Below are 26,958 nucleotides of genomic sequence, written 5' to 3' on the forward strand. Positions count from 1 at the left end.
GAAATAAAGGAAACATTTGTTCTATTTGAGAGTGTCCTAACTGTTTACGAGGAACATCCAAAGCAAGCATATTCTTTCCCAAAAACAGTTTTCAAGAAGGGTGTATATTTCTTGCATTGCCAAGAACAAAGCTTTAATCTGTGAGGCACTTGAGAGTGAAAGTGTATTTCAAAGACATTTTAAACTTATCTGTTAACAGGTCATTTCTTCCTGGGACATTTCAGTGGCTTAAATTGAAGAAATGTTCCCAAGGAAATTAAAAATTGAAGTCAATTCAAAATGTTGTCTTTAAAACGTACTGTTAAGCAAAACGGCCCTTCACAAAGGTCAATCAACCCTTTTCATGTATCCTCACCATGTAAATTTTTGATGGGAAAGAAAACTATGAACCAGTTACTGCTCTGAGGCCATTTGCACACAGGGAAGCACTTCATAAACTAAGCAGTAATTTTCACAAAGTAGTTTGATGTCTTAAAAACAGTTCTGTGTAGCAAATACGCTTGCAAAAGGACCACTGTTCTAGTAACGACTGAACTTACCTGTAGCCTCCTGGACATCATGTCTTTCCATGTGCCTTTTCACATGCCTTTTTGGCTATTCTTTGCTAAAACTTAATAAGCAGTAATTTCTTAAATTACTTGCAATGTGGAATCTGAAACCATATCAACAAACTTTTCATACTCTATTACATTAAAATCCATTTATCTTCTTGTACCCTGAGAACATCTTTCACTCATGTCTGATTTTGTGACATCATACATTGGTAATTTGAAACATATTGGCTTACCAAATCACATTTATTAATATCACCACCAATTTCATCAGAATAACCTTTATGTATTGGGAAGCTGTCAAACTCAAGGTGGCGGACAAAATTTTCCAAGATTCTCATTTTCTTTCTAAACCTCTAATTTTATCATTGGCAACAGATACTTGTTTTCCCTGAAGTGACAAACTCACTTCACTTCTTTTTGAGAAAATCCGCCAAATACCTGAGTATGAATAATCACAGCGTTAAAAAAAGAAATGACACACCCAAAATGGACTCACTTGTGCTAAGCTGATGTCACCAAACCAAAACTTAATGCCTAACTTAATTGCTGTTTTAGTCCCCGCCCAGGAATACAATTTTAACTAGACAGTCTGGGATTCTCTGCAGCAACAGTTGAATAATCCATTTAATAGACCCTTTTGTCTCCCCCAAAAACATGTCCTGGCCCAGAATAATCCTTTTTTTAATTCATGACCTCCTTGTCCCACCCCTCCTCTGCCTTTAATTTTTTTTCCTTTTCTGTAGCTCTTTGGGGCTCCTTTCTGTTTACTAGATGGGATGTTGCCTGATTCATAAATCTTTTCATAAAGCCAATTTGATCTTTAAATTTCCACAGTTGAATTTTGTTGTTTAACAGTAGTGTGTCCTTCCTTCCTTCAAGTAAAAAAAAAAAAAAAGGTTTCATGAATAAAGGCAGAGAGCTCAGCTCACGACTCAAATAATCACATGTGTGCTTATCCTTAAACATAGTAAGCCGCCATATTTCATTATCTAGAGAGAAGTGCTTTGTGCATCTTCCCATTTTGTTACACAGACTATTAAAAGGACACACACTAGCTTTGTTTTATTTTTCTTTTACTGTGAGTGTATGGTGGTGAAAAATACAGTGCTTGTTGGAACAGCGTGGGGTCCCTGTATTGATTATATTAAAGGACTAGCAGTCTTATCTACCAATGCTTTTGACCATAAATACATTATTATGAAGATCATTTTGACCTCATGGACCCCCTGATAGGCTCTCAGAGGCCAACAAATCACCCGCTGATGACACTGAAAACTGCTGCCGTATAGCGTATAGATTCTGACAGACTATAATCTGAAGTAAAAAAAAAAAAAAAGGAATAAAGACTAGAGGAGAGGCGAGGAAGAAAAGGCTCTTAAAAAGAGCTTAATTCCTACTTGGGTTCTATCAAAAGTAACCTTTAATGGAAGATAGAAGAGAGTATCTTCAGGGCAGACTACAAACTGATCCTATAGTTAAGCGGTAAATGAAGAAAGGAAATGTAAATAGATAAAAATCGAATACAAAATGAGAAATTACATTAAATACAATAAAAGCATTTTGCATCTGAAATGTGAAAAATACATTTGGAATTTCTACCATGGGAAGAAATTGGATGTGACAATTCTTAGTCAATCTAGGAATGACTTTAAGTTTTTGTAGAGTATTCAAGAACGATCATTCCTTTTTTGTAGAATTGCACATTAGCATTTCAAAGAACTGTAAAATCTGTGCCTTCAATTTACCGGCATTGGATAGCAACTCTATTGTTAACCTCATAATTGGGGGGAAATTTCCACCAAAGTAATGTAACAGATAAAGCCAAGTTAGGTGCAAATATGGCTAGTTTGATACAATAGGTGTGTGGGCCAACTGGATAGCACAGTTTTGCACATCGATGTATCAAAAATATTCATCAAGAAAACTTGGTTTTGAAAAGAATTCTCAGATGAACCTTTGTCAGGCAGGTAATCACTTCCTATTTCTTTAAACGTTTACTGGTTGTCTTTTCTAAGCATAAAACTAAACCCTTTTCCTTATAGAACACGTAGAAAGTGTTTTACATTTTTTCTGGGGGCAAAGGGGGAAAAGGGGGTGAGGAAAGACAATAGAAAAATCATCCTTAATGCCACGTTACCATTTTGTAACTTATGGGATTTTTTTAAGAGGAAAATACATATTCACTATAAAAAAATTTGTGAAAATTTAAAATTTACTAATAAAAGTTGGCATAAAGAAATAGGAATCATTAAAAAAAAATGGAAACCACTGTTAACACTTCCCTCTCTCTTTCCCTCCCTCTCATTAAACCAGTTAAGCAGTTAAGCAGTCTGAACTCAGTAGAAATAAAAGCACAAAAGTGTTTTATATTTTTTCCTCATTATTGCCTTTAATGAGGCTAGGTTGCAGCTTTATTTCCTATCTCATGCTGATATATAGGAGACAACACAAAGCTTTACCATTTTAATCTTACAGCCGGTATGGACTTCAGAGCCTCCTGCCCCCCGAGCTCCAGCCCTTGGGCCTGGACTCTACTGGAGAGAGTCATGCCTCCTTCACCATTTTCCACTCCTTCCCAACTACAGTTATTGCTAACATTCATTCATTGTGTTTTTGTCCTTTTTGCTTGTTCTTTGTCCATGTGAAAAGGTTAACGTTATCTAAGTATTTTTTTATGTTTTAAAAACTTTTGTCATGGGGGTGCCTGGGTGGCTCAGTCAATCGACTTTGGCTCAGGTCATGATCTCACAGTTCATGAGTTCAAGTCCCGTGTGGGGCTCTGTGCTAACAGCTTGGAGCCTAGAGACTGCTTCAGATTCTGTATCTCTCTCTCTCTCTCTATGCTCCTGGCCCACTTGCTCTCTGTCTCTTTAAAAAATAAATAAACATTAAAAAAAAAACCCTTTTTTAATTCTTTGAGCATAATTTTAATGCCCGCATATTAAACTGTCATATGGTTATTTGATACCTTTCCATTATTGTTGTATTCAATTTGTTTTTATAAATATGACTTCCATACATCAGATTCTTTTTAAACACTCATGCTTCATGTGTGTTGAAACCCCATAGCGTCCTTCTGTAAACCGCCCCTACCCTACAGAATTCCAATGTGGCTGCAAAGGTTTTAGTTGAGTGTTGTGTAAAAAAGAATTTGGCTGGTGTTTGTCCCTGTCTGTCCTGGGAGGCAGCCTCCAAACACTTGGAATTTCCTTAGTGAGAGGAGTGTCTTGTTATTCATAATGGACCCCTGAGTTTACGCTACCAAGGTGACTCACAGTGGGCCTCTAGATGGTTTCTGGCCGTGCCAGAACTGTCACCAGACAGTTACAGGAAGGGAAGAGGGGCTGGAGATCTAGTTCAATCACATGATCAATGATTCAATTAATCATGCCTATGTAATGAAACCCCAATAAAATTCTGGACACAGAAACTCAACTGAGGTTTCTTGTTGGTGATACACATCAATGTAGGGAGACACTCCTATAAGATTCAATGCAGCAGAGACATCGAGAGTGATATGCAGTGCAACTGTCACCAGTGAGACCCCCAAGACCTGGCCTCTACTGCCCACCTGCTTGTACTCATTAACCTTTGTCTCACATTTTCCCCCTAAGCTCTCCTTTCGAGCTTTCCCCTTAACTCAAACAAATAAAACCTGAGGGGCACCTGGGTGGCTCAGTCGGTTAAGCATCCAACTTTGGCTCAGGTCATGATCTTGGGGTTCATGAGTTCAAGCCCCGCATCGGGCTCTGTACTGACAGCTCGGAGCTTGGAGCCTGCTTCGGATTCTGTGTCTCCTTCTCTCTCTGGCCGTTCCCCTCTTGAGCTCTGTCTGTCTGTCTGTCTCTCTCTCTCTCAAAAATAAAGAAACGTTAAAAAAATTTAAAAAACACACACAAATAAAATCTGAAAACCAACCCCCAGTCGATGGCGACTGCCCTGACAAGACCTCTTGCAGGCACAGACCACCCAGACTGGTTGAGCTAACCTGACTCACACTTGCCTAGATGGACCATGGAATGACCTCTGGCATGACCTACAATTACCTTTACCTCATTATAATACTAAAATCTCTGCCCAAGGAGGAGCCTCAGCCTCATTTACATAACATACAATGTACGTCTAAGCATGTTTCATTAAGGCACATACGTGACCTTATGCCCACTTCTACACAGGATGACAAGGCTTCCTTATCTAAATATTCATCCTAACCCTAAACAAAAGAAACCCATTCACCCTCTCTTGGAGAGTCACAACTTTGGAAGCCATTCCCTGTGATCTCCTTACTGACTGCAAATACAAGTTTACTTTGTGCGACAACTCAACCTGGTACAGTTTCCGACACCAAGGAGTGAACTCATGTTGGCTCTGTTACACAACATGTCTGTTCCGTTAGATATACTAATTATGAAGATCTTGGCCAAGCTTAGCCAGAACAATTTTAAGTAGGTAGAGTTTAAAAAAAAACAACAACAACAGGTTGAGAAGCATTTGAGAATCAAAGTATGGATAGTAGGAGTATGAGTCAATTTTCCTAGAATGTTAGCTGAAGGAGAGAATGAATGGTAGAGACAGAGGTTTAAGGAAGGGAATTTGAATGGAGGACCATGCATGCTTATATGCTGACTGGAAGGAAACAACTGAGAAAGAGTACAAAAGGGAGAGGATGCTTGATGAATCAAATTTCATTGGGATAGAGTCCAGGTAGTTAAATTGGTTAAGCAAAGGAAGTAGGACAACACTTCTCTGAGATAGCGAATGCTTCTCTAGAAGTGTTCATCAGATTGCGTTTATTCACTGCCATTAAGTAGGTTGCTTAATCCAGTCCAGGAGAATATAACTCAATGCCTGGCTATAAGAACTGCTCCAGTGAGTTATTGTAAAAGACAACTTCAGCTGCCTCTATTTTGACCTCATCTTTTCTAATTTCTTCTTTCCAGCTTGTCCCTTGACTCAGGCAGAAGACCCCGAGGGCAAAGCATTCCGATGGGAAACAAAACTACCCCCTGCCCTGAGCCAGCAGGATGCCACCAATGACTGACTTCAAGGCAGTGACTGATTTGACTTTCGTTGCCTACCTGCAGGCACTCACCCACCTTTGCCCCGCATTTTCTTATATAAACCTGGAAGAATTTTCAGCACGTTGGAGAGTCTTTGAGCCTGTAGCCGGCTATCTTCCTGGTGTTGGCCTCATTGAAATAAATTCTTTTTTCACCAGCCCTTGTTTCTCAGCCTTTGGATTTTGTCAGGGGTGAGCGGGCAAGCCTGGTCTGTTGGCAACCCCAGGAGTCAGGAGCTCTTGCACCCCAGAGCCCCCACTACAATTTTAGTTGTTACCGACAGCCCACTCAGTCAGATGAGGTGATGTGTGCATCGTCCTAGGCCTGGAATCTGTCAACATGTCCAGGACAGTTCTGGTTGTCTCTCCCCACCAAACTAATTCCAAGCTGCTTCGGGCCACCAGGACCTTCTGGTTTCCTTTGTTGAGTTCTACTGAGCATGGGGAGCGGTAAAGCAAATTATCTAGCCGAGACCTATTTGCCCTGTGAAGCTGCATTCTAATAATTTTCCTAGGGAATGTCACTTCTTTGTGTGCTCTCTGGGATAGGAAGGATTAGGAACTCATTCTCTTGGTACGTGGAATCATGTTTTAAAGACCCACTGGAAATAGTTTTGGAAAACACTGTGATGAGTTAAGTGTAAATGAATCAGAAACATAAGGATTGGCTTTCCCTGGAAACATAAATGGGCTGAAAAATGAAGGGAAGGAAAAATGTCCACCCGAGGTCCTTAAGAAAGCATTGGAATGTGTTGCCAAAAAATGACAACCTGTTTTTCCAACACTCAAATGCCATTTGAATTCTCTGTCTGCCTTTCCTTCTCAGGCACCTGACAAAAAGTGTTTGATAGTCAGCTGCTTTCCTCTACCCTGAGGTATGACTCTATTCATTCAATTAACTAGGTCCAGTCTTTCTTCCCATTACGCAAACCACAGGGGCACCTAGAATAAGGCAGAGGGAGGCAGGCAATACTCTGGAAGTACTGAACCTCTGATGAGCCTTTGTTCACCGGCTTCTCAAAGGGCCAGGGCAAGATGATGTTACCGCCCAAAGTTAACAGGAGGAAGCTTCCATCCGTGATAAAGCCTGCTTTTCTTGAGGTAAGGGGGTGCAAGGTGTGCCCTTTGCCTGCCGGTTCACTGGTACCATTCATCCTGTTGAGAATAAGATCCTTCCTTTCCTAGATGCCATAATCACGGGGAAAAGAACAGTTGCTTTCTGAGCTTGAGGAACTAAGTGTATCCGTTGGCTTTGGTGACATAACAAACTGCACAAAACATGGTAGCTTAAAAGACCAAAGATTTATTATTTTTCAATATTGATGGTTTCTCAATCCTTTGGGTTGCCTGTGAGATTCTCCAGTCTGGGATGGCTCAGCTGAGGCTTGATGGTCTAGGATGGTTTCACTTACATCTCCGGGTTGTGGGTAATGTCTATCGTCTAGTCTATTACGTACATGGGGCATCCCGTGATTTTTTTTTATATGGGGAACAGTTTTTGACCCACATATTTTTTCTTTAATGTTTATGTCATTAGATTCATGCTGTGCACAGTTTCGTATTCTGATTTTATTTACTAAAAAATTACATTGTTAGAGTTTCCTCCATCTTGAAAAATTCTCCAAAACAAAATTTTAATAGCTGCACAGTATTCTTTGGTTTTAGGTATGCCTCATAATTGAGTTAACCATATTTCTTTTGTTGAGACTTACATTATTCCTATGTTTCACTGTATAAATAACACTGCAACGAAAGCCTCTGTAAACAAGATTTTGAATGTGTCTCTATCTCTCTTAGATCTTTTGAAGTGGGATTGTTGTGATATCACAAAGTAGGAACTTTTCCAAGGGTCTGGATTTATGTCTCCTAGTTTTGTGATAGGAGGTCCAACCATGTCCCCACAGCATTGAATGACAGCATCCCATGCTGCTGGGGACACACGTTTTGATAAGCAAAAAAAGATGGGGAGAGCTATGTAGTCATTTTCATCATTTTGATTATTGGTTGGTTTGAACACTTAGAATATATTTACTGGCCTTTTCTTTTTCAGTAAATTGTATCTTCATGGACTTTGAATTTTTTTTTAAGTTTATTTATTTTTGAGACAGAGAGAGAGAGAGAGAGAGAGAGAGAGAGAGAGAGAGACAGAGCGTGCAGGGGAGGGGCAGAGAAAGAGGGAGAGAGAGAATCCCAAGCAGGTTCTGCGCTGTCAGCAAAGAGCCTGATGTGGGGCTCAATCCCACGAACTGTGAGATCGTGACCTGAGCTGAAATCAAGAGTCAGACTTGCAAACGACTGAGCCACCCAGGTGCCCCTCCATTATTTTTAGACTCAGATCTTTTTCTATTCAGGTCAGAAATTTGCTCATATTTTCTGCTGTGATTTTTTAAAAGCATTCATCTCTTTAATCCAACTTAAATTTCTGTTGCTGTCCCCTGAATAACCAGTTTTGCCTATACTCTCTGTTGTCTAATTCATACCTTCTCCAGAGCCTTGTAATGCATCCTATGTCAGTAAAAAAAAATTATCATATCCAATTGTCCACTCAGCATCTCTACTTGAACATCTGCATAATGAATGTATAAAACAGGCCTCCTTTTCTTCTAAACCATCCTTACTCCCATCCCTCCCAGGCTTCCCTGTTTTACGTAATGGCGCATACATTCTTCTATTTGCTCATGACTTCTCTCTTCCTCTCACACCAGCACATCTACTCCATTCGGCTAATGCAGAAGCCCTACATTGAAAACAGTCAGAATCCAACCACTCTTCCTACCGACACTGCTTCCACTCTGCTCCAGCCCCATCACCTCTTGCCTAAGTTATTACAGCCATCTCTTACCTGGTCTGTGTAATTTTGCATTAGGCTAACTTCAAGAGTGTTCTCCAAACAGCATCAGAAAGGTATGTTACATCTGTCCTTCCTCTGCCCAAAGCTCCCAATGGCTTGCCCTTCCCAATGACATACAATGGTGAGGTCCTTACCCTCGCCTGTGGCATCCCCCTCTTCCCTCTCCTAATGCTTGACCTGTCTCTCACCTCTGTCCAACTATAGTGGTCTCCTCGCTGGTCTTTGAGCAGTGCAAGCATGTTCTGGCCTTAGAGCATTTATACTTGTTCTCTCCTCTACCAGAAGTGCCCCTTGGCCAGGTAGATGCATGGCTCTCACTGTCACTCCCTGTAGGCCTTTGCGTAAATATCATTTTCTCACTGAAGCATTTGCTATCCACACTCTTTAAAATTGCAAACTACACTCACTCCTCTTATGCCCCAAATTTCTGCCTCTGCTTTTACCTTGTTTTACTTTGTAACACTTAGAAATAGATGGCATACTACCATTTGTATTCATTTACTTGTTTATTGTCCATTTCCCCACACTAGAAGGAGACCATGAGAGCAAGAAAGTTTCTTTGTTTCGCTGGTAAATCTTCAGTCTCTAGGTTTTTGTATTCATAATCCCATCAACGTGTTCTTTGAGGGTTTCATTCCTTTTTTTTTTAATTTTTTTTTCAACGTTTATTTATTTTTGGGACAGAGAGAGACAGAGCATGAACGGGGGAGGGGCAGAGAGAGAGGGAGACACAGAATCGGAAACAGGCTCCAGGCTCTGAGCCATCAGCCCAGAGCCCGACGCGGGGCTCGAACTCACGGACCGCGAGATCGTGACCTGGCTGAAGTCGGATGCTTAACCGACTGCGCCACCCAGGCACCCCAAGGGTTTCATTCCTTAATGCTCAGGGGGGAAGAAAAACAACTCCAGGTGTTTAAGTAGATCATAGTTTTCAGAGTCATTTTTTGTTTGTTTTTATTGAATGTAGATGAGTTTCTATGTTTTCTATCTACTTTTGAAATTTGGTAGTATAAAAGGTGAGAAAAATGATTATGTAATGTTCTGTGCCCTACATTTTACCAAAAGTCTTTTAAAAGTAAACACTTGGTGTTAGAATATTACAGATTTTTCATATTTAAAGACTTCCACGGGAGAATCTTGTCCTTTTGCAACACTTCTCAAATTTTGCTGTATAATAGGATATAACAAATTGTGTGTTATAATTGTTTATGGACTTTCCTCTTTTTTTCCCATTTCCCGTCACAAGAATTTCATTCTAAATTCAATAATCTGTTCTAAGAATTACCATGTCTAAATGAAAATGTTGTATAACTAGTTGCCCCACCCTCCTCCCAAATTTCCACATCTCTAGAAGGAGAACTTACAAAATTAGGGCCTATGATTTGGGTAATTTTCTTCAGTGCAAAGGTGGGAAGGGGAGTTCTTGTTTTGTTTTGTTTTACCAAAACTTGGCATAATTATTTGCTGTAGTCTTGAAGAAGTTTTTTTTATTAATTAAAAGCCAAGTTTAAAATGATTAAATAAGGGGCACCTGGGTGGCTCAGTCGGTTAAGTGTCTGACTTCAGCTCAGGTCATGATCTCAGCTTGTGAGTTGAAGCCCTGTGTCGGGCTCTGTGTTGACAGCTCAGAGCCTGAAGCCTGCTTCGGATTCTGTGTCTGTCTCTCTCTGCCTCTCCCCTGCTTTCTCTCTCTCTCTCTCTCTCTCAATCTCTCTCTCTCTCTCAAAAATAAACAAGCATTTAATTTTTTTTTAATTTTAAAAAAGTAAATAAAATTGCTAAATGAAATAAGACACACAGTAGAACTGAGCTCTAATGCACATGCCATGGCTGGTGCCAACCTGCTGCTTTCCAGTTGGGTTTTCCATTAGGTATGGTTTTCCACTAGCCATATTTTTAGCCTCACATATTAACCATTCCTGTAATTAAATGCTAGGTAATAAAAGAATCAGAACAGTCTCTGCTCATCTTAACCATGCCCTTTCTATTTTGAAACACGACAAAAGAAAGAAAGAAAGAAAGAAAGAAAGAAAGAAAGAAAGAAAGAAAGAAAGAAAGAAAGAAAGAAAGAAAGAAAGAAAGAAAAAGAGCAAAGGTGGGGGGTGGAACATGGGAGGAGAAAACAAGAAAGTTTCTTTGGGACACTTTAGTTTATAAACATAGGAAAGGTGAACTTTTGAAAGTTTTCATTAATAAGAAACCAATTTCCCCCTCCCATACACAACTGCCTTCCTGCTCCTTTAAAAAACATTTTTTTAACCTTTATTCATTTTCGAGAGACAGACCAAGTGCGAGTGGGGGAGGGGCAGAAAGAGAGAGGGAGACACAGAATCTGAAGCAGGATCCAGTCTCTGAGCTGTCAGCACAGGGCCCGATGTGGGGCTCGAACCCATAAACCGTGAGGTCATGACCTGAGCCAAAGTCAGATGCTTAACCGACTGAGCCACCTGGGTGCCTCAAGCCTTCCTGCTCCTTCAAATGTCCACCAGTCAACCCAAAAAGTAGTGTTTCTCCAGCTTCTCAGTTGTAGTCTTGAGACTCACCATGAAGTAGTGTCAAAATGTATTTGATCAAAAATCTGTGAATAATTTTCTAACAAATCTGTGTTACCATAGATGCGTAATATAAAATCACAACTGTGAAAACTGTTACTTTGGAAAAAGAAGCCATGAATCTAAGACTGACTGGTTGCTTAAAACTTCTTCCAGTAATAATGCTTGGTACTTACTCATTTATCTATTCAAACAGATCATCAGTAATGACACCAAATATGCAAGTGAGATTTATGAAAGAATAATTTTAAACTAAGGAACTTTTCTCCACCTTTTATCCACAAATTGGGAAAACACTTTTGTTGTTCAGTTGGTGACTTTATCAGCAAAAGCGTTCCTAAGATTAAATCTCACTTAGTTGTGTATTTCTATCGGTTAGAACTTTGTTTGCGTGTGACAAAAACTTAAAACAGAAGGTTGGAAGTTTGTTTGTTTATGAATATGGCCCAGAGGTGGACAGTGCAAGGCTATCAAGTCAGTCCCGTGATCACCGAGGCTCTCGGCACAGGGCTTTCATCTCATTGTCCAGTCTGCAATTACCATGCAGACAATAGGAAAGAGGAAAAAGAAAACAAAGAAAAATCTCTCCATTTACTGATGCCTCCAAGAATTTGCATGTGGACCATGATAAGGGCGGTGGGGAAATGTAGTCCTTATTCCAAGCAGCCATGTATTCAGCTTAAATTTGGGGATTCTGTTATTATAGAAGAAGAAAATACCACACCATTTGATACATTAAAGGAAAGAAAAGTATATAAATGAAACTGTTAAAGAAAATAAGGTATACAAAAAAACTGAGGAAGAGTGGCCAGCCAGAAATTCTTCTACCTTGGGAAGTGTGCAATTACATGTTTCTAGTAGGAACCTCTGAATATCTCCAAAGCACTGTTCAAAGAAAGAAATTTTACTGCCCTCCTCATTTCTCCTTGTTTCCCACCCTGTCCAACCCATGTTATGGGTTGGAGGAGGAATTCAACGAGAAAGAGAAGAAACTTACCTTACCCCTTCATGGAGGTGGCCAGACCAACACCAGCCCTAGCCTGGGGAGGAGACAGCTGTGATTTTGATTGAAATAAGTTCTTACACAAAATTGGACATTTTTTAAAGTTTATTTATTTATTTTGAAAGAGGAGAGGGGCAGAGAGAGAGAGAGAGAGAGGGAGAGAGAGAATCCCAACCAGGCTTTGTGCTATCAGCACAGAGCCTGATGTGGGCCTTAAACCCCCAAACTGTGAGATCATGACCTGAGCCAAAATCAAGAGTCAGACATTTAACTGACTGAGCCACTGAGAAGCCCCCAAATTGGACAGTCTTAATTACTAAGTTGTGACAGTAAAAGTGATTATACGAGAGATCAGAAATGTCACAGATGCACCTGGGGATTTTATCCAGGATCAGAGAAAGAGCTTTTCTTCTGAATAAAGTTTAAAAGAACAATGAGAAATAAAAGCAAAGATCATTCGTGATTATATCCTGTGAGCATTGCTTGTACAAAGCAGTGGTTGCAAGAACTCCCTCGCAGGATTTTTCATGAAGAATGTAAGAAAGTTGCAGAGAACAAGGCTTAGAGAGGCACTAAATAAATGTTGGTTTCCTTCCCTTGATTCTTATTATTCCTTCCACAACTATGCATTGAATTCATACTACTTGCCAATTATGGTTTTCAGAATAAAAACATAGGAGGGGGAAAACATCAGAGCGAACAGTAGAAGTGGATTTGAAAAAGAAGAATCTTTATCTCACATCTCTGGTCTAAAAAGAATTCAATCACTTCTGGTCTAAAGAGAATTCGACGTATCTGCCTCATTACCACCTGGGAGAAGCTGTTGGAATTTTAGACGCAATTCCCAGGAGGGACTCCAGCATTTGAAGCTTGGAATTTTAACTTCATTTTAGTAACAGTCATCCTATAACCTATCTGTTGAGTTGTGAGCTCATATATTTTTTGGTTAAAAGGTAATGCCAACCCAAATGGGTCCACACACAGATATGAAAGAAAGAGTCTGAAACCATTTCCTAGGGGTATTGGGCTAGAGAGAGGCCTCTTTCCATTTTCTCACCTAAAGGTATAAATTGCAGTTTTCTCCATTAACGTGGTGAATTTCACTTGCCTGTTCTGCTTTCCCAGTTACAATGGCCAGTGCCTACAAGTTTTATCTTTAGTGACATCTAGTGGTTACATATTATAATGCGAACATCTCAGCTTTGATCCTTTACGGGGCTGAAATCACGGGCCAAGAGGAGTTAGGTTTGGGATTTGTTTTTCACCTTTAACCTCCTTGTCAAGTAGTCGGGTGGGAAAAATGTCTTTGTATCATGGAAATTCAGATTCTCCCACTTCGGACTGGCAAAATAGAATGTTTGTGCCCCCACATCATTGATAGAATGTCAAATATCTCTGGAAGAGAGGTACTATGTTCTCTTTCAAGTGGTAATTAGAAAGCAACTTCTTTCCTACTTTAGGAAACTATGAAGGTGTTACAAATTAACCCTATGGAGAAAAGTAGAAAAGCAATGCCAAAAGTTTCCATTCCCTTTCCCTGGTTGGAGCAGAGACATGCTATGGAGATTTTTAGAGAGGAAGAAATCCAATGATTCACATTTTTCTGTCTGGTTTGAACTTGTAATTATTTAAAAGCAAAACGAAAACCAGAATTTGGCATTCCAGATTCGAAAGCTATTTCAAAATCATTTTATAACAGATCCAATTGTGGTTCGACTGAAATTTATTTTACTCTTGTCTTTTGTTTTCTCTCAACCCATAGATTACAAAAAATTGGGCAGAGTTAAATGAATTCCCAGAGAACAGAGGAATCTAATCCATTATGACTTTCTTCTTTCTTCCTAACTTGTACGTAGAAAAAAAGCACAAAAATAATATAGCATACACTCACGTGTCCCCATTTTCTTTAATAAAATAAAGAAAATATTATGGGAAAAGTTGGTCTTATTTTTTTCCTTCATTCCAATCCCATTCCCCATCACTATCATGCATATGGTATTTATTCTCCCAGCCAATGTTTTGTAGAAACAATTTTCTCTCTATATATGCACCCATCAAAAATATTATTCAGTGTGTGTTTTAATTATATAAATATTATTGTACTGTAGGTATCATTCTATACTTTGTTTTTTATAGCTATTCATGTATGGATATATAATCTTAGTCCTTTATTTGAACTGCTGAATTCCATTGTATAAAGAGATCACAATTTATCTGTCCATTCTCTTTACTGTAAGAAATTTTTTTCCCAACAGTATTTTTTTTTCCTATTGGAAACAATACTGTGCAGGTACTTTTGTAATGATGGAGTAAGGACTTCTAAAACTCTGTTCATCCATAAAAGAGATGAGGACACTGGCAAAATTGTCAAAATCAACTTCTTTTCAGAATTTGAGGAACCAGTCAAAGGTTTGCAATCATCTAAGGAGTATTTACTTAAAAAAAAAAAAAGGATGAAAATCCACAACATTAAAACCACAGTAGCTGTGAAAATTAGGAGCCCAGACGCTGCTAGAAAGGGCAGTATAGCTTCCCCCTAATTCCTCCAAATAACCACCCTTGTTTGATTTGTTTGTTGTCCCCTTGAAAAATACCATTTACAGGGCTTGTCTTTACCTGACTCAGGCTCCTTCAGTACATCTCTATATTTATAGTAGGAAATGCATATATTAAGGAAGAAAAAAGGGGACACCTAGGTGGCTCGGTTGAATGTTCGACTCTTGATTTCGACTCAGGTCGTGATCCCAGGATCTTGAGATCGAGCCCTGCATCAGGCTCCACACTGAGCATGGAACCTGCTTAATATTCTGTCTGTCTGTCTGTCTGTCTCTCTCTCTCTCTCTAAAATTAAAAAAAAATAGGGGTGCCTGGGTAGGTCAGTCAAGCATCTAACTCTTGACTTCGGTTCAGGTCATGATCTCATGACTCAGGAGTTTGAGCCCTCTGTTGGGCTTTGTGCTGTGTGGAGCCTGTTTGGGATTCTCTGTCTCCCTCTCTCTCAAAAATAAATAAATAAACATTTTTTTTTTAATAAAATAAAAAATAAATAAATTTAAAAATAAAGAATGCAAAAGGATCTCAAATCAACAACAAACTTTCTACTTTAAAAACTAGAGAAAAAAAAAAAGCAAACTTAATCCAAAGCTAACAGAAGTAAAGAAACAAAGATTAGGGTGAATATAAATGAAATAGAGATGGTGGGGAGGGAAGGAAATTAATTGAAACCCAAACTTGGCTATTTGAAAAGATAGCAAAATCATAAACCATTGGCTATATTGCCCAAGAAAAAAGGGAAAACCTGAAATGGCTAAAATCAATGGTAAGAAGCCATTACTATCAACCTTCTAGAAATCGAAAGGATTATAAGGGAACACTCTGAACAAATGCATGACAACAAACTAAATAACATAGATGTAATGGACAGATCTCCAGAGAGACACAAACTATCAAAACTTCTCAAGAAGTAGAAAAAAATTAGATTGGATGTAATTAAACGAGAGATTAAATTATTAATCAAAAACTTTCCTGCAAAGAGAAATCTCAAGAACAGACGGCTTTCCTGGTGAACTCTACCAAGTGTTTAAAGACAGATCAACATCAATTCTTTATAAACTCTTCTTAAAAAACAAAAACAAAAACAAAAAACAAGAAGATTGAACATTGTCCAATTCATTCTGTGAGCCCAGCATTACTCTGAAAGCAACGCCAGACAAAGGTATCTCAAGAAAATAAAACTACAGATCACTAACTCTTATAAATATAGATGTAAAAATCCTCAACAAAAGAGTAGCAAACTGAACCTGGTGACATATAAAAAGGATTATATCCCATGATCAAGTGGAATTTATTTTTTAAATGCAATGGTGATTTGTCATCCAAAAATTAATTAATGCAAAACACCATGTTAATATGATAAAGGACAAAAACCTTATAAACACCTCAATAGAGGCAGAAAAACATTTGACAAAATTTAATATCCTTTCATGATAAAAAATACTTAACAAACTAAGGTTAGAAGGGGGGCTTACTCAACCTAATAAAAAGAATCTATGAAAACCCACAGCTGACACCATACTTAGTGGTGAAAAATTGAATTCCCTCACTACTTTTGTCTATATCTACAAGTCAACACTGTACTGGAGGTTTTAGCCAGGGTAATTAGACAAAAAAAAGAAGAGGCATCCAGATTGGAAAGAAAAAAGTAAAACTCTTTTCACTTGCAGATAAAAAAAAATCTTGTAGGGGCGCCTGGGTGGCGCAGTCGGTTAAGCGTCCGACTTCAGCCAGGTCACGATCTCGCAGTCCGTGAGTTCCAGCCCCGCGTCGGGCTCTGGGCTGATGGCTCAGAGCCTGGAGCCTGTTTCCGATTCTGTGTCTCCCTCTCTCTCTGCCCCTCCCCCGTTCATGCTCTGTCTCTCTCTGTCCCAAAAATAAATAAATGTTGAAAAAAAAATTAAAAAAAAAAATCTTGTATATAAAAATCACTTGTATTTTTACACATTAGCAGTGAACAATCCAAAAATGACATTAAGAAAAATCAATTTCCTTCAGAATCACATTAAAAAGTATAAACATTTATGCACAAATTTAACTAGAGAAATGCAAGGCTTGTAGACTGAAAACCACAAAACAATGTGAGATAAATAAATGGAAAGACACATGTTCATGTATCAGAACTTAATATCATTAAGATGGCAACATTCCTCAAATTGATCTACAGATTTGATGCAATCTTTACCAAAATGCCCACTGTATTCATTGTAGGAACTGACAAGTTGATCCTAAAATGCATATAGAAATGGAAGCGGCCCAGAATGGCCAGTACAATCTTGAAAAAGGAGATGAAGTTTGGATGACTCACACTTAGTGATTTTAAAGCTTACTGAAAAGCTACTGAAAAGTAAGTGATTTTAAAAGTAAAAGTGATTTTTAAGTAAAGTAAAAAAAAAAAAATTAAAGTGATTTTAAAGCTTACTGAAAAGCTACTGAAAAGTCGCTTACTGAAAAGCTTACTGAAAAGTAATCAAGACAGTACTGACATAGGATAGGCATATAGACAGATCAATGGGATAGAACCAAGCCCAGAAATAAATAAACCCTTACCATTTAGTCAGTTTGTTTCCAATGAGAATGCCAAGACAATTCAATAGAGAAAAAAAATAGTCTTTTTAAGAAATGGTAGAGATTGGGGCACCTGGGTAGCTCAGTCAGTTAAGTATCCTACTTCGGCTCAGTGGGTTTGAGCCCCGCATCAGACTCTGTGCTGACAGCTCAGAGCCTGGAACCTGCTTTGGATTCTGTCTCCTTCTGTTCCTCCCCCACTCATGCTCTGTCTCTCTCTGTCTCTCAATAAATAAATAAATGTTTTTAAAAAATTAAAAAAAAGAAATGGTAGAGATAAGTAGGTATTGCACATGCAAAGAATAAACTCCTATTTTTACATCATATACTAGAACTAACTCAAAATGCATCAAACACCTAAATGTAAGACCTAAAACTGTAAAACTCTTGGAAGAAAATATAGGTTTAAATCTTAGAGTGTAGTTGGTTTAAGCATTTTTTTCTTAGATCTGACATCAAAAACACAATCAATAAAAGAAAAAATACAGATAAATTGGAATTTATTAAAATTAGAAACTGTGCTACAATGGACCCTTCAAGAATTCACAGAATAGGGGAAAATATTTGCAAATCATATATCTGGTAAGTGTCTCGTACCCAGAGTATCTGGAAAATCACTTACAACTCAACAATAAGAAGACAAATATAACTCAATTTAAAAATAGGCAAAGGTCTTACATAGACTCATCTCCAAGGAAGATACACAAATAGCTAATTAGTAGATAAAAAACATGCACAAAGGAGATACAAATCAAAATTACAGTGAGATATACCACTTCACACCCACAGGGATGGCTATAATAATAATTTAAAAAGATGATATTAAGTGTTAGCAAGCATATGGGGAAATTGGAACCCTCAGACATTGCGGATGAGATTCTGAAATGGTGAAGCCACTTTGGAAAGCAGATTGGTAGTTCTTCAGAAATTAAAAATAAAGCTACCATATGAACCAGCAACTTTCCTTCTCCAGTATATACCCAAGGGAAATAAAAACATAGGTTCACACAAAACTCTGTACATGAATGTTCATAACAGTATTATTCATAGTAGCCAAAAAGTAAAAAAACAACCCAAATCTACATTAACTGGCAAATGGATAAACAAATGTGGCCTATCTATACCCTGGAATATTGGTCAGCCATACAAAGGAATGTAGTACCCATGCAGGCCACAACATGGATGCATTTTGAAAACATTATGCTAAGTGAATGAAGCCAGTCACAAAAAGCTATACGTTGTAGGATTCCATTTATATGAAACGTCCAGAATAGGCAAATCCATGGAGACAAAAAATAGATTAGTGACAGCCAGGTGTTAGGGGAAGGAAACAGTGAGTAACTTCAAATTGGCACAGGGTTTCTCTTGGGATTAATGAAAATATTCTAAAATTGGATAGGACACATAGTTGCCCAACTCTGTAAATATATTTAAAACTACTGAATTGCAAACTTTTAGAAAATGAATTTTATGCAGTGGGAATTGTATCTTTATTTTTACTGATTTGTTGTGAAATGCTATCTTATTATTTACATTCCAGTGACTTCAAGGCAGCTTAAGCATCCCTTAATATTTATTGATCAGTTTTCTTCTTCTGTGAATTTTTATCCATATTCTTTGCCCGGCTTCTGTTGGGCTGGTGGTGTGCAAAACTGCCTTTCAGTGCTGGTGATGTATGAACCAGAAGCTTCCCTCTACAGCAGTGACAAGTAAGCATTAGTGGCCACTTGGACATGTCAGTACTTTCGAGAGGGAACCACATCCATTCCAGAATGGAATCTCTGAAACACATGGTTACCATGACAAATGACAACATCTCAAAGGATTCCTTTAGTTGACAGAGTGTTTTACTTTTGGCTAAGAGGTAATTCACTACCGTGCCTCATCACCAATAACAGAGAGGTTACACACAAGTAAGTAATTTTTCTCCTATTAACCCTTCAGTCAGTCAAAAGCCTGTCTTCTTTCTCAGGTGACCACTTTCCTTAGTTTGTATTGTTAAAAGAAACAAGTACAGGGGCGCCCGGGTGGCTTGGTCAGTTAAGCGTCTGACTTCGGCTCAGGTCATGATCTCACAGTCCGTGAGTTCGAGCCCCACGTCGGGCTCTGTGCTGACAGCTCAGAGCCTGGAGCCTGTTTCAGATTCTGTGTCTCCCTCTCTCTCTGCCCCTCCCCTGTTCATGCTCTGTCTCTCTCTGTCTCAAAAATAAATAAATGTTAAAAAAATTTTTTTAAATAAAAAAAAAAAAGAAACAAGTACGGATACATGAGGATGTACCTCACCATCTACCCTCTTCTAAAGTTCTTGCCAAATTTGCTGATTGGAAGAGTTCATCTCTATTCATTGATCTCCTGACTTCATGTCTATCATCTTTTCCACCATCTGCCCACATCTCTTCTGCCTTGCAGGCATTTGAGCTCCTGTGTTAGCTGATGGCCGTCTAAACCACCTATTGGCTGGCACCCACAAAATTTGGACTCAACCCAAGCACCCAAAGTCTAAAACTGAATTCCCATCCAGAAAACCTTTCATTTTCTTCAATGAAGCTGGACTTCAAGGAGTCAGGAAACAAACCCATCAGGTGGTGAAAAGCCCATGAGACTAATCAGTGTACACATCAGTTTAAGAAACGCTAATCACAATTTATTAAAATAAAGCAGGGGTGCCTGGGTGGCGCAGTCGGTTAAGCGTCCGACTTTAGCCAGGTCACGATCTCGCGGCTCGTGAGTTCGAGCCCCGCGTCAGGCTCTGGGCTGATGGCTCGGAGCCTGGAGCCTGTTTCCGATTCTGTGTCTCCCTCTCTCTCTGCCCCTCCCCCGTTCATGCTCTGTCTCTCTCTGCCCCCAAAATAAATAAACGTTGAAAAAAAATTAAAAAAAATAAAATAAAATAAAGCAGACACACATAGAAGCATAGAATAACAAAACTCGGATCAGGGAGAAAATCCTAGATCTGTCCTAAAATTTATTCATAAATTTAAAATTTATGTATTTAATCCCATGAGAATTTTAAAGAGCGAATTTTTCCCAAAGCGAAGTCTTTGGTGGGATAGACTAGGCACATTCATTTAGTAAGATGCAAAATGTTTGGAAATGACAATGAAAACACTCAACAAATGAAAAAAGAGCTAAATTGTGAGCACATACAGCATCTCTGGGATGAGGCTTTTGTTCCCATGTTTGGATCCAGACATGCCTCCCTGGGAATGGATAACCTTTGGTTCTGGTTTTGAACCAAGGATAAGTGGTGAAGCTGAACTAAGCAAGGAGTCACAAAGATAAGCCCTAGTGCAGAGGGCTCAGGATGGATACGAGATATTCCGTAGTAGCTTTAAAGCCGACAGGATCAAATAGCTGGGGAAGAATAAGGCTGAAAGAGCAAATTTACACACACACAATTTTGGATCAGGAAGAGAATTCCTCCACATGAAGGTCCAACAAACATTTGATTGGAGGATAATTCATCTCATTCGATACCGAGTAATGATTACAAAGGAATCAAAGAAAGATTTTACAAGAAAAAAAGCAGGAAAGTAATATAAAAATAAATGACAAATAATTTTAGAAAAATATTTTCAAAGAGCAGATGACAAAGACTTTACAATTCAATGAAACAATTTTATATATAAAATGTGAGGATAAAATAGAGATATAAGAATTCAGGGAAGAATAGTGCAGCTCAGAAAAGAAATGGAGGAGAGAAATATTCTACAAAAACAAAGGGCATGTCGGAAACAGTACAAAGAAAATAAACATTGCTGTGAACATGATAAGGAGTAGGAAGGACAAATTGAGGTCAGCTAGAAAGACTTTTTAAAAGACATTTTTGGGGTGCCTGGGTGGCTCAGTCGGTTAAGCGCCTGACTTCAGCTCAGGTCATGATCTCACGGTTCGTGGGTTCGAGGCCCACATCGGGCTCTGTGTTGGCAGCTCAGAGCCTGGAGCCTGCTTTGGATTCTGTCTCTCCTTCTCTCTCTGCCCCTCTCCCACTCACACTCTGTCTCTCAAAAATAAAGAAACAGTAAAAAAAAAAAAATCTTTTTTAAGACATCATATGTAAGCACAATTGGTATCACCAAAGAAGAGAACTAAAATAACAGAAGAAAGTATTTAAATACAAATTTTAGTAAAACTTTCCATGAATGTATAGATTGAAAACCAGGCTACGTCCCCAGAAAAATTAACTCAAGACAATCAATGGTGAGTTATAGCCATTGAAAATGGCTGATTGAAATCACATCGAAAATGGTGATTTTCAAAGGTAAATAAAAGATGCTTTGGAAATCCAAGAAAAGGAAAAACATTTAATTAATCTATTCAATGCTAGAGGACTCTGGAGCTGAGCGTCTAAAATCCTTGAGGAAGATGCTGTGGCCCAACAATGTTGTGACTCAGCCAGACTTTAATTCAGAGTGAATGTAACAAACATTTTTTAACATGAAAGAACTCACGTGATTCCCCTCCTCAACAGACTAACAGAAAATGAACTTTAACCCAACTAGAGATGAACGGGCAAAGCATGGCCGATGACAGTGGATCTAGCTCAATGTAGGGCTAAGACATAAAGGAAAATGAAGATTATTATTTCAGAACTGAATATAAATATTATAACTTTGAAAATACAGAAATGATATAACTAATAACATAAAAATTAGAAAACAAAAGGGAAGGTAATGTCAGGACATTGATTTCTTCATTATTAAAGCTTAGGGATTAATAAGTTATCAAGGACAGTCAACCCTTGAACAAGACAGGGGTCAGGGGCATCAAACTCTGTGCCAGTCAAAAACCTGCATATAATGTTTGATTCCCCAAAAACCTAACTACTGATAGCCTACTGTTGACTGGAAGCCTTACTGATAACATACATTTATAGTACTCTATGGTATACACTGAAAAAAATCCACATATAAATGGACCCATACAGTTCAAACTCCTGTTGTTCAAGGGTCCACTGTAATATAAACAGAAAAGCATAAAGGTTTCACTAAGTGATCAGTTAAAATTATATGGAGAATGAGGAAGGGGAGGAAATAAAATTTATTGTTGATTTCAAAAATTTCATCTTGGCTCACAGTTGGGACTCGACAGATTCGCTCTAAAGTTTTGAAGAATAAATACATTACAAAAAGTTAGTCATATTAATCATAATCACAAGAGGAATATAAGCCTTTCGTATTAAAGAAACACACAAACACATCGCATTATACACACACACGCACAAAGTAAGGGAGAAAATACCAAATCATAAAGGATTTAAAGGTAGCTACAACAAAAGCAGAACTTAAAAATAGGACAAAAGTAAAAACCCAAATCCATTATGTAAATACATCAAAACTCACCTATAAGAAGAAAAGAATCTGGGGCACCTGGGTGGCTCAGTTGGTTGAGCGTCTGACTTCAGCTCAGGTCATGATCTCACAGCTTGTGAGTTCGAGCCCCGCATCAGGCTCTGTGCTGACAGCTCGCAGCCTGGAGCCTGCTTCAGATTCTGTGTCTCCCTCTCTCTTCTGCCCCTCCCCTGCTCATGCTCTGTCTCTCTCTCTCTCAAAAATATATAAACATTCAAAAAAAATTAAAAAAAAAAAAGAAGGAAAGAATCTGGCTGAATTACAAATAAAACCCAGAAATATGCTACATACTAGAGACATTTATAAAACAAAAGATCTCAAAATGGTTGTAAATAAAAAGATGGAAAAAAAGCATTCCAGGAAAATGTACACAAATAATTGTGACAGCAAATTAGGAGTTGAGATCTTAATCCAGACAACTTGAATTCCACACTTGGAAATAAATGCCTGGCTTGCTCAGCCCATTAAGCCTCCAACTCTTGATTTTGGCTCAGGTCTTGATTTCACTGTCTTGAGATCAAGCCCCACGTTGGGCTCCACACTGGGCCTGGAGCCTACTTGGGATTCTCACTCTCTCTCCCTCTCTCTCTCTGCTCCTTCCCCACTCGAGCTCTCTCTTTCTCTCTCTCTCTCAAAAAAAAAAAAAAGACTTGGGGCGCCTGGGTGGCGCAGTCGGTTAAGCGTCCGACTTCAGCCAGGTCACGATCTCGCGGTCTGTGAGTTCGAGCCCCGCGTCGGGCTCTGGGCTGATGGCTCAGAGCCTGGAGCCTGTTTCTGATTCTGTGTCTCCCTCTCTCTCTGCCCCTCCCCCATTCATGCTCTGTCTCTCTCTGTCCCAAAAATAAATAAAACGTTGAAAAAAAAATTAAAAAAAAAAAAGACTTTAAAACATTAAATGTATTTTTAAGTAGCACTTAATGAGAAAATGTATAATCCATAACGAAGACAAAATAATTATAAAAATCTACATAAGAATTTTAAGATGCCCCCCAATATTCCTGTCTCTCAGTATCCATGCTTTGAATAAATCCCTCCCCATGAAGCTGGAAAGGTAAGGCAGGATGTGGGCTGCTCTCTGCCTGTGATGAGATATGACAATGTTCCATAATATGGCAAAAGGGATTTTACAGATGCAATAAAGGTTATTAGGCAGCTGACTTTGAGTTGATCAAAATGGGTGTTGCCCTAGTGGGCCTGGTGCAAGTTTGGGTCTAAACGTGGGAAACAGAAGTCAGAGATTGGAGTGAGAGAAGGTCTTGCCCACGTGGCAAGGGATGGCCTCTAGGAGCTGAAAGGTGCACTCAGACACAGCCAGCAAGAGAGTGGCCCTCCATCTTAACGGTCTCAAGGAATTGATTTCTGCCAAACACCCAAATGACCTAGGGGAGGATCCTGTGCCTCAAATGAGATTGCAGTCCCTGCCGACACCTCAACTCCAGCCATGTGAGACCCTAAGCAGAGCTTAAACCTTCTGACCTGTAGAAATCGTCAAACAGTAAATGGATGGTTTTTTAAGCCATTAAGCTTGTAGTAATTTGTTACACAGCAAAAGAAAATAAATACAATGTGCATTCCGTATAACATAGTAGCATGAAAACGATAAAGCAATGGAAAATAATACACGTATTCCTGAAATCATAAAGCAACTACAAATCACCAAGCACAAAAAAAAGTCTTACAGGAAATCAAATAGTGTGCAAAAGATACAATCTCACCTACATGAAGTTCAAGAAAAGGCAAAACTAATCCTCTGATGTTAGCTGTCAGAATAGTGGTTATCTCGGGCTGGAGGGGGGGACAGGGAGGGTGAGAGGGGGAAGGGTTCCCACTGAAAAGGGCACAAGGGTACCTTTTCAGACACTGGAAATGTTTTATACCTTCCTGGTTACATGGTTGTATAAATATGTAAGAAGTCATTGAGCTGTACTCTTAAGATTTTATGCACTTTGTGTATATTACCCCTTAATAAAAGTACCTTTGGGCAAAAAAAAATGATAAAGCAAAACAAAACCATAAGAACGTTACTAGTTCATACACTAACACAAAACACTCTTTTGCAGTACTATTAGAAGACTTTAATTCACCTTTGTCAGCATGACATCAAAGATTCAGAAAACAAGTAAGAATTTAGGATACAGCAAAGACAAAGGTAAATATGTGTATGTATGTGTATGTTGTGTGAGAGAGATCTGTATATCAGTCTCTATCCATTAAAAACAGAGAACGTATTTTTTTTCCCAGTGTGCACAAAAGGTCTATTCACAAAAGATCACCCTGTTAGGTTAGAAATCTCTGCATAAGTTCCAAAATGTAGAAATAGCAAAAATACTTTCTGATCACAAGGCAAAACGTTAGAAAGTAATAACAAACTTATGAGCCTAAGCAAAGACGAAAACAAAAAACAACCTACCATTTTGCCATCTGTCCTACTCTATTTTGAACAATTCTTGGGTCAACGAGGAAATTAATACAGAAATTGCAGAATGTTGGTAACACATCTCAGGACCTACAGCACACAGCCAAAACTGCAAACAGAAAAAGATCCATAACCTTAAATATTTAGACTACCAGAAAGAATGAAAGTAATTGAATCATATATCCAAAGCAAGAAGTTAGAAAATAAATAAGTAAGTAAGTAAATAAATCCAAAAAGGCAGTCAAAAAAGAAGGCATACATTCAAGGGATACAGGAGAGCTGATGCATAGAGGCACTTGTACCCCAATGTTTACACAATGTTTACAATGTTTACACAGCACTTTCAACAATAGCCAAATTATGGAAAGAGCCTAAATGTCCATCAACTGACGAATGGATAAAGAAATTGTGGTTTATATACACAACAGAGTACTACACGGCAATGAGAAAGAATAAAATATGGCCTTTTGTAGCAACATGGTTGGAACTGGAGAGTGTTATGTTAAGTGAAATAAGTCCTACAGAGAAAGACAGATACCATATGTTTTCACTCTTATGTGGATCCTGAGAAACTTAACAGAAGTCCATGGGGAAGGGGAAGAAAAAAAAAGAGGTTAGAGAGGGAGGGAGCCAAAGCATAAGAGACTCTTAAAAACTGAGAACAAACTGAGGGTTGATGGGGGGTGGGAGAGAGGGGAAAGTGGGTGATGGGCATTGAGGAGGGCACCTTTTGGAATGAGCACTGGGCGTTGTATGGAAACCAATTTGACAGCAAATTTCATATTTAAAAACAAAACAAAAACAAACAAAAAAAAAGAAGGCATACATAAAGACAAGGCTGAATTCCTGAATTTGATGAGAGGAATAAGAAGACTACTAAGCTCAAATTTTGATACTTTCTCATGATGAAGAGGACACTTCACTTGAGTGACATTCTTTCCTAAAAACCCAGTCTTATTAAGAGGAAAACACCCGACATATGCAAATCAAGGGACAGTCTGCCAAATAGCTGACTAGTCCTTTTCAAAACTGTCAAGGTCATGAACAAGGGAAAGTTGCAAAAACAGTTACAGGTCAGAGGAAACTAAGGCAGCAGGATGACTGAATGCAGTGGGATCCTGAAATGGGAAAAATGGGTGAAATCCACATGAACTCTATAGTTTAGTTAATAGAACCGTACTAATATTAATTTCTTAGCTTTGACAAATGTGCCATGGTAACGTACAATGCTAACATTAGGGGAAGCTGCGTGAGGAGTATATGAGATCTCTTACCAGCTTTGCAAATTTTCTGAAAATCTAAAATTATTCCAAAAAAAAATCTAAAGAACTTCAGAAGACCTAGAAAATCTAGGCAGAGCAATTAAAATGGAAGAAGTAAGAATAATTACCAAAGGGCTATCTCCTCAAACAAACAAAAGTATCCCAGGTCCTAAAGTTTCTATAAAAGAATTTTCCAAATATTTCAGTAACTGATAACTCCAATCTAACTCATCATTCTGATAACATAGAGAAATTTAAAGAGCATTCACATTATTGTCCATGAAGTAAATAATTAAAAAATAATATATTTTTCCTTTGTAATATATTATTTCTATTTTCTAAAAATACTGGATGATGAGGTACCTGGGTGGCTCAGTGGGTTCAGCATCTGACTCTTGATTTTGGCTCAGGTCATGACCTCACGGTTAGTGAGATTGAGCCTAGAGCCGGGCTCTGTGCTGACAGTGCAGAGCCTGCTTGAGAATCTGTCTGTCTCTCTCTCTCTGACCTCCCTCCACTAATACTCTTGCTCTCTCTTTCAAAATAAATAAATTAAAAAAAAGTTTTTTTAAATAAAAATACTGGATGGTTATGTGCAGAAATGGCAAATAGTGGTAGAAATTTTTGTCTCATTCTTTATTTCAATGAGAATGTTTCTAATTATTTCCTTATTATATCTGGTCCTAGCTTTTGTGCTTATATATCACATTGAGAAATTAACCACATATCTACTTTATTAAGAACTGTTATCAAGAATAGGCTTACAAAACGGGGCGCTTGTGTGGCTCA

At 38.5% G+C, this 26,958-nt stretch overlaps 2 protein-coding genes across 18 annotated transcripts in view; one reads left to right on the plus strand and one right to left on the minus strand.

Annotated features, from left to right (window-relative positions):
• The window catches only part of SELP (selectin P), a 1,134,746-nt gene that overhangs the window by 1,097,951 nt on the left and 9,837 nt on the right, over positions 1-26,958 (minus strand). The window lies entirely within an intron of this gene.
• The window catches only part of MROH9 (maestro heat like repeat family member 9), an 89,275-nt gene continuing 81,257 nt past the window's right edge, over positions 18,941-26,958 (plus strand). For all 6 annotated transcript variants that reach the window (XM_006942690.3, XM_045049117.1, XM_045049116.1 and 3 more), the window contains exons 1-2: positions 18,941-19,053; positions 24,552-24,640. In XM_006942690.3, the coding sequence (XP_006942752.2) occupies positions 24,586-24,640 (55 nt within the window). In that variant the 5' untranslated portion in view covers positions 18,941-19,053; positions 24,552-24,585. The remainder of the gene's footprint in view (positions 19,054-24,551; positions 24,641-26,958) is intronic.

Source organism: Felis catus, chromosome F1 (genome assembly GCF_018350175.1).
Source record: "Felis catus isolate Fca126 chromosome F1, F.catus_Fca126_mat1.0, whole genome shotgun sequence".
In the NCBI taxonomy this organism is placed as follows: domain Eukaryota; kingdom Metazoa; phylum Chordata; class Mammalia; order Carnivora; family Felidae; genus Felis; species Felis catus.